The 10,910-nt window shown below is 48.8% G+C and overlaps 1 protein-coding gene and 1 pseudogene across 1 annotated transcript in view; one reads left to right on the top strand and one right to left on the bottom strand.

Moving 5' to 3' along the window:
• Positions 1-6,839: 6,839 nt before the first annotated feature.
• Positions 6,840-8,173, bottom strand: LOC110571379 (annotated as a pseudogene).
• DEGS1 (delta 4-desaturase, sphingolipid 1) overlaps positions 8,075-10,910 on the top strand; it is a 10,392-nt gene continuing 7,556 nt past the window's right edge. Inside the window, exon 1 of the mRNA XM_021679458.1 lies at positions 8,075-8,253. Coding sequence (XP_021535133.1) covers positions 8,172-8,253 — 82 coding nt within the window. The 5' untranslated portion in view covers positions 8,075-8,171. The remainder of the gene's footprint in view (positions 8,254-10,910) is intronic.

The raw sequence follows: 10,910 nt of genomic DNA, 5'->3' as shown, positions 1-10,910 counted from the left end.
TCATGTGCTCTCTCTCTCTCATTCTCTCTGTCTCAAATAAATAAATAAAATCTTTAAAAAAAAAAAAAAGACAAGTACTGAGATTCCACTTACATAACATACTTGGATCAGTCACAATCACAGGCACAGAAAGTAAAATGATGGCTGCCAGGGACTGGGGAGAGGGGTGACGGGCAGAGTTTCAGTTTTGCAAGAGGGAAACGGTCCAGAAAGTGGCTGGTGGTGATGTTTGACAACTACAGATTTCCCTCTAAGTACTGATTTGCTGTGTCCCACCACTTTTCGTGTACTATGTCTTCATTCCCATTCATCTCAAAGTATTTTCTGATTTTCCTTTTGACTTTGTCTTTGACTCATTGGTTATTTAGGACTGTGTTGGTTAATTCCCATATATATATGAGTTTCCAAGTTTCTTTCCATTTTTTACTTCATTTCTCATTCCACTGTAGTCAGGAAACATACCTTGTGTCATTGCAATCCTTTTCACTTTTCAAAGCTTGGTTTCTGACCTAGAATGGGGACTATCTGAGAGGGTGTTCAGAGAAGAATAGGTCTTCTGCTGCTTTTATGTAGAGTGTCTCATACTGTAGATATGCTGCGCAACCGGTGTTTAAGTTCCCTAGATAGGGCGCATGTGCTTCACCAGGCGGCTGGGAAGACTGGAAGAACAGATGGAAAACACACACAGCACGAGGCTTCCGGTGGTGGTAGCTAGCAACACAGCGTTTGTTAGAAGCGGAGCTCCGCCATCTTTTGTGCAGGAAATACAAAGAAAACAAGTAGCACTGGTTCCAACACATTTATTCACGTACCCTGTTGTGTGAGCGGGAGGTGCTTTTCACTTCCAATAATTGAATTAGGTTATAACAATTAAAATTGTAGATTTTTGTAGAGTGTTCTATACATAGTTTTTAGGTCTAGGGAGTTCATAGTGTTTCCAAGTCTTCCATTCCCATGTGGATCACATCTAGTTGTTCTCTTGTTCTCTCCATTATTGGAAGTGGGGTATTCAAGTCTCCAGCAATGATGGTTGAAATGTCTACTTGTCCCCACAGTTCAGTTTTGCTATCATTATAAAACGACCTCCATTATCGCTATGTTTAAAGCCTATTGTGTCTGGTACTTGCAAAACCACTCCAGCTTTCTTATCGTTGCTGTTTGCATGACATATCTTGTCCCATTATTTTATTTTCAAGTTATCTGCATCTCTGAATCTGAAGGGTCTCTCCTGTAGTCACTATATACAGACAATCCCCAACTTTACGATGGTTCATCTAACAATTTTTTGACGTTACAATGGTGCAAAAGTGATATGCATTCAGTAGAAACCATACTTTGAATTTTTATTTTCTCCTGTGTGAGACAACACTGTCTTGCGATGCTGGGCAAGTCACAGCCTCCTGTCAGCCATGTGATCACGGGGGTAAACAACTGATACCCTTCCAACCATTCTGCTTTTCACTTTCAGTACAGTATAGTCAATAAACTATGTGACATATTCAACACTTTATTATAAAATAGGCCTTGTGTTAGGTAGTTCTGCCCAACTATAGTGTTCTGAGTGCATTTAAAGGACACACGGGGGATGCCTGGGTGGCTCAGTCGGTTAAGCGTCTGCCTTCGGCTCAGGTCATGGTCCCAGGGTCCTGGGATCGAGCCCCGCAGCCCGCTTCTCCCTCTGCCTGCTATGCTTTCTCTCTCTGACAAATAAATAAATTTTAAAGGACTCACAAAGCTATGATGGTCTGTAGGTTAGGTGTGTTCAATGTAATTTTTTAAGATTATTTTTTTAAGTAATCTTTACACACAATGTGGGGCCCGAACCTATAACCCTGAGATCAAGAGTTGCATGCTCTGCCAACTGAGCCAGCCAGATGCCCCTAAATATATTTTGATTTATGGTTCATATTTTTAACTTACCAGGGTTTATCAGGACATAACCCCGTCAGAAGTCAAGGAAGATCTGTATTTGGAGCTTATATTTTTATCTAGCCTGTCAATCTCTGCCTTTTGACTGGATTCCAGTCCAGTCCAGTCCATTCACATTTAATGTTATTGTTGATATAGCTGGATTTATCTTTGCTATTTTACTTTTTGTTTCTTATATGTCTCATGTCTTTTCCCTCTCTATTCCTCCTTACTGATTTCTTTTGTATTTAGTGAATATTTTCTTGTGTAAAATTTTAATTCCTTTAATGACTTTTTTCACTACATGTTTTTGTTATGTTCACAGTGCTTGCTCTAGGGGTTTACTATATACATCTTAACTTATCAGGATAGTTCAAGATTATTCTAACCTAATTTCAGTGACATATAGAAATGTTACTCCTATAAATGTTACTTCCGTTTCCTTTCCCTCCACTTTGTGCTATTATCATTAAACATATTACATCTGTGTATGGCACAAGTCCCAAATACACTGTTATAATTGTTACTTTATATAATCTTGTGCTTCAGAAAGAAACTGAGAGAAGAGGGACTATATATGGAGTTTGTTATACTCACCTTATTTACCATTTTCATTTCTCTTCATTTGTTCCTGTGGATTTGAGTTACCATCTGGTGTCATTTCCTTGATCCAAGGCAGCTTTGCTCCTATTACCTGGGCTGTTATTGTTATTTATATTTGTATACACTATCAGGCCAGCAATACAATTATATACATACTGCTTTCTACAATTGCTTTTTAAATCAGTTAAGAGAGTAGAAACCATACTTTCTTAGTAGAAGAAATAGGTGTTTATGCTAGCTTTTATAAGTACTTACCTTTATTAGTGCTCTTTACCTTTTCATGTGGACCCGAGTTATCTTCTGCGGTCACTTGCTCTCAGCATGAAGAACCTCCTCTAGTATTTCTTATCAAATGGCTCTTTGAGCAACACATTCTCTTGGTTTATGTTTATTTGGAAATGTTACCTTCATATTTGAAAGGTAGTTTTGCACGGGGCGCCTGGGTGGCTCAGATGGTTAAGCGTCTGCCTTCAGCTCAGGTCGTGATCTCCAGGTCCTGGGACTGAGCCTCATGTTGGGCTCCCAGCTCAGCGGAGAGTCTGCTTCTCCCTCTGCCTCTCTCCCTGCTTGTGCTCTCTCTGTCTCTCTCTCAAATGAATAAATAAAACCTTAAAAAAAAAAAAAAAGATAGTTTTGCTGCATATAAGATTCTTAGTTGCCAGCGTGTTTTCCCCCCAACACTTTGTCTATGCCATTCCACTGCCTTCTGATCTCCACTGCTTCTGAAGAGGAGTCAGCTGTTGATGCTGTGGGGTCTCCTTGTATGCAATGAGTCATTTTTCTCTTGCTCTTTCAAGATTTTCTCCTTGTGTTTCAGCATTTTACAATGATGTGTCTGGGCGTTGATCTCTTGTTTTGTCCATTGAGTCCATAAGCTTGGAGTCCATTGAGCTTCTTGGATGTATAGAATAATGTTTTTCAGCAAAGGTGGGTTGTTCTCAACTATTTTTTTCTTTGAAAAATTTGCCTACATTCCCATTACATGTATACGGGGGATGAACTTAATGGGTGTCTCACACTTCTCTGAAGTCTCTGTCGTTCCTGTGTGTATGTGTGTGGTAGAATATACGTAAGATAGTTTACCATTTTAACCATCTTGAAGTGTACAGTTAAGTGGCATTAAGTATATTCACAATGTGGTACAACCATCACCACTATCCAGTTCCAGAACTTTTTCATCATCCCAAACAGAAACTCTGTACCCATCAAACAATAGCTCCCCATTCCCCACTTCCTCCAGCCTCTGCTAATGTCTGTTATTTTTTATTTGTCTATGTCTGGCCAACTTTTATACTTTAACCCTAGCAGCTTCCTTTTTATCAGGCTTTCATGGGTGAGGGGCAATTCTTTGGCTTAAAAATATAAGTTGAAGAAAATTACTGCCTGGGGAGAAAGAAAAAATATAAGCCAGGTGGGGATGGGAATGGTGGTAAATTTCATTTGAAAGGATTTTTTTTTTTTAATACAGAGAGAGAGAACATGTGTCATGAGTAGGGAGAAGGAGAGAGAATCCCAAGCAGGTTCCACACTCCGCATGGAGCCTGAAGCAGGGCTCGATCTCACGAACCTGAGATCATGACCCTCGCTGAAATCAAGAGTCAGACACCTAACTTACTTAGCCACCCAGGTGCTCCCATTTGAAAGGATTTTTTGAGTAGCTCTGTGGTCAGAATTGTCCAAATTAGAAGTTGACATTCAGAACCTGATAGGAAAAAGAAGACATACAGAATGGCCAATAGACACATGAAAAGATGCTCAATATCACTAACCATCAAAGAAATGCAAGTCAAACCCACAATGAAATACCACCTTACACCTGTCATAATGGTGATTATTACAAAGCTGTATTGTTTTACTCTGATAACTTTTGCAAAAGTGTTCCTGCAAAATGCTTCATGTTCAAAGAGATTCATGGAAAGGACTTTAAAAGTACAAGTTTTCTGATAACTTTAAAATCATAAAACGTTTAAACTGGGTACAAATTTCCAGAACTACTAGAAAAACTGGATTCCAGCAGAACAAGTACAAAGTATATGGCACTGAATGAACTCACGAGGATGAATATGATTTTTTATGACTTTTTGTTTGAAATACTGCTGGTTCCTTAATGTTTTGTTTTTCCAGACCTAAGGAAATGCCTTCTCTTAAACTATCTATGACTTACAGCAATTTGGTACAGTATAGCTTTGTAAACAAAGATGAAATATTTACCTTTTCTCCGGACCTATTCCTTCCAGAATTCAGAAACTCTTGAGTATTCTTTTCATGCCAATATGGGTAGTTATTTGCATAAGTTCAATAAGAATCTGTTTTCTTTGTTAACAGGACACAACTGGAAACCCTGGCCATATTGCCAAGCGTTTAATTGGAATGTCATATTTGAGAGAGACCTGCATAGACTCAGATGTAACCACACAGCCTTCAGGAACTGCTTGGATAAATTGGTCTGGAATCTTCCTCACGGGTTCTTGGAAGCCTTACCAGGTAAGTAAGGAAGGTCACTTCCTGGTTGGTCCAGGAACCTCAGCTTATTGGGGGGGATCTCAAGAAGGGAGGAATTCACCCCAACTGTAAGTATCACAGGTAACATCTGATGACAATCCTTGGCTTGGCTTCCTGGCTTTAGAGGCTTTTAAAGTTCAATCTGAAATTCCTAATGAAAAGTTTCAGGGATGCCTGGGTGGCTCAGTCGTTAAGCATCTGCCTTCGGCTCAGGTCATGATCCCGGCGTCCTGGGATCGAGCCCCAAATTGGGCTCCCTGCTCAGCGGGAAGCCTGCTTCTCCCTCTCCCACTCCCCCTGCTTGTGTTCCCTCTCTCACTGTGTCTCTCTCTGTCAAATAAATAAAATCTTAAAAACAAAAAACAAACAAAAAATATTTTATTTATTCATCTGACAGAGAGAGCACAGGCGGGGGGCAGCAGAGGGAGAGGGAGAAGCAGGCTCCCTGCTGAGCAGGGAGCCCGATGCGGGACTCCATCCCAGGACCCTGGGACCATGACCTGAGTTGGAGGCAGACGCTTCACTGACTGAACCCCCGGGGTGCCCCGCCAGTGCCGTAAATTTTGATCACATCCTCAGGTAGGCTGAAGGTCGGATCAAAAGTGGGAGAATTGTTAAGAGACAAGGCCATGGACGGAATCAGCTGTGCCGAGTCCCAAGGCAGCGAACCCAGACCTAACACCCAACCCAACTGCAGGTTCAGCCTCTACTAGTCTGCACCAGTGAGGGGACCCCTGATGCGAGGAGGGGATCTTCAGCCCCGGGTCCCCACCGGTGAGAGGACCCCTGACGCGGGGAGGGGATCATTCAGCCCTGGGTCCCCACCAGGAAGGGGACCTTCAGCCCCAGGTCCCCAACAGCAGGGGGACTGCCTAACACGGGGAGGGGACCTTCAGCCCTGGGTCCCCACCAGTGAGGGAACCCCTGACAGGGGGAAGGATCCTTCAGCCCCGCGTCCCCACCAACAGGGGGAACTACCTGACCCAGGAAGGGGACCTGGCCAGAGCCCCCCTACTGTCCCTCAGGCTCTGAGGCTGAAGTTTGTGCCGCTCTGAGCTCCGAGCTCCTCTGTCTGATAGGTGGGATGCTGGAAGAAATTGTGTTTTTGTGTTTTTTTGTGTGTTTTTTTTGGCAAAATAATAAATTACGTGAGATTGGCAGATAGTTGTTGCTGATACATCTCTCAATGTTGGTGGAAATTTTCAAAATAAAAAAAGTTTTTAAAGATTTTTATTTATTTGAGAGAGAGAGCACATGAGTGGGGGTGAGGGAGGGCCACAGAGAGAGGCAGAGGGAGAAGCAGACTCCCCGTCGAGCAGGAAGCCTGAGCAGGAAGCCCAATGCCAGGAAGCCGGACGTGGGGATCCATCCCAGGATCCCGGGATCCTGACCTGAGCTGAAGGCAGACCTTAACCGACTGAGCCACCCAGGCTAAAAAAATAATTTTATACACCACGCAATCACTGGGGTCCTTGAGGATCTCCAAACATATTTTGAGCTAGTTGGCTTTCAGCTGCGAGACCTGGTCCTAGCCTTAAAGCTGCCAGACGTTAAGTTTGCCACCCAAGGTGGCTGGAATTTTCCCAGCCATAAGGATTCCACTTCAGAGATGAGAGGCATTCTCTAACGGGACTGATAAAGCCCCTGAAGCAGAAAGGAGAGGAGACAAGGACAGAGGGGACTGGGGCTGAGCAGAGAGCCTCTGAGAGGAGGACCAAGAGCCCCTCAAGGACCAGCATCCCGCCGTGCTCACCAACAGGGGGAGGGAGGACTGCCCTGTAACAGCAGCACGCAACTCTGAAGGAAGGACTCTCTTCTAGTAGTTTGCAGAACCCGAAGAGGGGGCCCAGCAGGACCCTCGAGGGGATCCTGGAGTACCCAGGATGCCAGGGAGGTCATGTCCTTGGTTAATGAGAAGTCCTGGCCAATGGTCCCAGGTCCCACAAGGCACTGGGCAGGTTGTTTTGCAAGGACAGCCCTCGACTAAGACAGCCGGGCCCGCACGAACACACTGGAGTTGGTCACACGGGCTCCATAGTGACCAGCCCATAACTGTGTGTCCTGGCCCCGGTGTTCGAAAGACACAAAGCGCAGGCCCATCCTGATGTTGAAGAACACGTGGGTCACCTGAAAGCAGACGTGAAATCGTCCAGGACGTTCTGCCTGGCATCTGGAAGCTGGACAAGGAGCCTGTACTCACAGCCACAGTCGTCTCGGGATCCCCACCATTCAGACACACAAATCTCAATCCTGCCGCTATCTAGCAGCTCTGGCCACAGACCCTCCTCCCCCAGGTCCATGACCTGCTTTTTGTGACACCACCTGTAGGAAGACACGAAGCAGGTCTGCGAGGGGGCCCCAAGCACCGGTGACATGTTCACCCCCACCACCCGGCCGTCCCCACCGTGCTGCACCGTCCACTTCTGGAAGCCTTCCTGGCCGCAGGGGTTGCGTCCGATCGGGCGGCGCTCGCAGAAGCGGCCCAGGAGGCTGGGCCTGCCGTCGCGGGCGGGCGGCAGGCAGCTGCGGACGCGCGGCAGCACGGCGTCCTGCTCCAGGGCCAGGACGCGCAGCCACAGGGCCCGGCTGTCCACCAGGGCGCGCCAGCCGGGCACACCCGGCGGCAGCACGCCAGCAGCGCGCGCGGGGGCACGTGGCTCAGCACCAACAGGAGCAGCTCCGGGGGCAGCTGGCTCAGGCCCTGCGCCTCCTCGGGTTCGGGCTCCGGCGCGCGCACGGGGGCGCGCCGGCGTCGGGAGGCCCAGGCGCCCACTGCCCACCCCAAGACCAGGTGCGCGAGCGACTCGGACCAGGGCCCGGGATCCTCGCCCGCGGCTCTCTTCTAACAGTAGCTTCCTCTTTATAGTTTTAGCCGGGGCCAGAGGGGCGGGGACAGCCCGACCAGACCGTGGGGCAAACCAATGGGCCGGAGGGGCGGGGGCGGGGCCGTGGGGCGGGACCAATGGGCCGGCGGGGAGGGCCGGGACCGGTGGGGGGTGGGGGGAAGAGACCGTGGGGCGTGACCAATGGGCCGGCGGGGCGGGGCGGGGCCGCGGGACTCCGCCCCGGCCTCCGTCTTCACCGGGAGCTGCCGCCACCACCACCTCGGAGGAGCCGGGCCGGAAGCGAGAGCCGGAGCGGGTCCGCCAGCGGCCGCCATGGGGAACCGCGTCGCGCGAGAAGACTTCGAGTGGGTCTACACGGACCAGCCGCACGCCAGCCGGCGCCAGGAGATCCTGGGTGAGGCCGAGCCCGCGCCCCGTTATGTGCGCGCGGCCTCCCGCCGCCGGGGCGCGCTCTCCGCGTCGGCCTGGCTCCCCGGCGCCCGCGGCCCGTTAAGAGCCGAGGCTCCCGTTGGGCGGGGGACCCCGGGGGGGCGGGGGTCCCGGCGGGGGCGTCCCGGGGGGTTCCCGGCAGGGAGGGGGCTCTTGGGGACGCGGGGGTCCTGGCGGGGGCGGCCCGGAGGGTTCCCGGCGCGCCCGGGCAAATCCTGCGGCTCGGAGACCCTCCGGCGCGGGCCTCGGGAGCGTGGGCGCCGGCGGGTGCGGGGCAGGGCGTGGTCCTGGGCCTTTGGGCGAGCGGGCCTGGCCCGGGGCGGGGGCGAGGGGCTGCGAGCTCGGGGCGCCGGGAGGCCGGACCTGCGCGTGGGCCCCATCCCTCCCGCTCGGCGGCCGCGAGGACCGGCGCACGGAAGATCGGCCGAGCTCCTCGACTGCCCATTCTGGGCCCCTCGCCCCAGGCTCGCTAGGCCTGGGCCGGCCCTGCAGGTGCCGAGCGCGCTCGGCTGCCGGGAGCTGCGCCCAGGCCGCTCCTGACGCCGGGGCCGGCACTGTGCTGGGTGGGTTACAGACACGACCCCGCTGGGCGCTCGCAGAAGCTAGTCGGTGGTATCCCCACTTTAGCGACGACGTAAAGAGTGAGCAGCGTTACAGGGGTTCCGATCGGGGCAGATGCTCTCCACCTCTTTGAAAAAATCAGGGAACCAATGGGTACTAAGTCCAATAGGAGGAATGATTTCTCGCAAAGTCCTTACCTAGCTTTTCTTCTCAACATCCATTTGCCCAGTGAGCAGAGACAGCCAGCCCCTGATTTTTGCTGGGGTGTCTAAAGTTAGAAATTTAATGCTTTTACAAACAGGAGTTAGTAGGTCCAATTAAAATGGATTTAAAAGAATGGAATCAGTAAATTGGTAGCCTGAATCTTTACAGTTGCTATTCAGGATAGCCTTTTAAGAGATTTGGTTATTGGATGTGTGCTTTTTTATTTTTAATTAAAACATATTTTGCAAATCACTTACACAGGAGAGACAGCATATGATACATTTGATCCATGCCTTAGACAATCAACATGCCCTGTAAGAACAATTTGGTGTCCACCTTGTAAAAACCCAATGCCTCAATACTGGAACTTAGTCATGGATTTAATATTCAGATAATCAAGGAAGTGAAAAGGTGCTTATTGATGCTTATCTTGACAATGAGCCTTTTCCCACATACTTAACATCTGAACCATTTCACTGGGAAAGTAAAAGGATGACACATTCCTCAATGAAAATATAGTCCCTTTGCCTGCAGGTGCAAATCCTGCTCAGTGTCCCATTTCTGGAGTGGAGATGCAATAACCTCAGGAAAGATGCGAATACTTAAATGATAAAGAGATATTTCTGGAATTGGTTGGGTTTTGGGGGGAGAGAGCGAGACATGAGGGAACATGGATCTGTTTTTTAACAGCTGACATCTGTATGCTAAATGTATATTTGGAGTTACATTACAGTTCATTTGAAAGGCATTTACTCGAGGGGCGCCTGGGTGGCTCAGTCGGTTGAGCATCTGACTCTTGATTTCAGCTCAGGTTCAGGATCTTGAGACTGAGCCCCCCGTTGGGTTCCAGGCTGGCATGGAGCCTGCTTAAGATTCTCTGTCTCCCTCTCCCTCTGCCCCACCTCCTCCTCCCTCTCTAAAAAAAAATAAATAAAAAAAGAAAAGAGGGCGCCTGGGTGGCTCAGTTGGTTAGGCAACTGCCTTCGGCTCAGGTCATGATCCTGGAGTCCGGGGATCGAGTCCCACATCGGGCTCCCTGCTCGGCGGGGGGTCTGCTTCCCCCTCTGCCCTCTTCCCTCTCGTGCTCTCTGTCTCTCATGCTCTCTCTCAAATAAATAAATAAAATCTTAAAAAAAAAAAAAAAAAAAGAAAAGAAAAATAAGTAAATAAATGACCTCCTTAATGAAGGCTAGGAACAAGACCATTAGTGGGTCAAATAATAGTGCACAAGAAGTGCTCCTTTTAATGCCGTACATCCACAGAGAAACATGTTTAACAGCTTCATTAAGATACAATTCACAGGGCGCCTGGGTGGCTCAGTTGGTTGGGCGACTGCCTTCGGCTCAGGTCATGATCCTGGAGTCCCGGGATTGAGTCCCACATCGGGCTCCCTGCTCGGCAGGGAGTCTGCTTCTCCCTCTGACCCTCCCCCCTCTCATGTGCTCTCGCTCTCTCATTCTCTCTCTCAAATAAATAAATAAAATCTTAAAAAAAAAAGATACAATTCACAAACTATAAAATTCATCCATTTAAAGTGTACAATTCAGTGTTCTTTAGCGTGTTCACACAGTTGTGTACCTATCAACACAATCTAAGTTTTAGAACAATTTTGTCACCCCAGAAAGAAACCCCATACTCAAAAGCAGTCCCTGTGTTCCCCAGTCACACTCCTCAGCCCTAGGCAACCACTGATTTACTTTCTGTCTCTGTAGATTTACCTATTCTAGACAATTTTTTTTAAAGATTTTATTTGTGCGCGCGAGAGAGCATGAGCAGGGGGAGGGGCAGAGGCAGAGGGAGAAGCAGACTCCCCGCTGGGCAGGGAGCCCGACATGGGACTGGATCCCAGGACCCTGT

The sequence above is a fragment of the Neomonachus schauinslandi genome, chromosome 6, assembly GCF_002201575.2.
Source record: "Neomonachus schauinslandi chromosome 6, ASM220157v2, whole genome shotgun sequence".
Taxonomy (NCBI): domain Eukaryota; kingdom Metazoa; phylum Chordata; class Mammalia; order Carnivora; family Phocidae; genus Neomonachus; species Neomonachus schauinslandi.
Note: the sequence above shows the minus strand (reverse complement) of the source record. Positions and strands in the feature narration are given on the sequence as shown.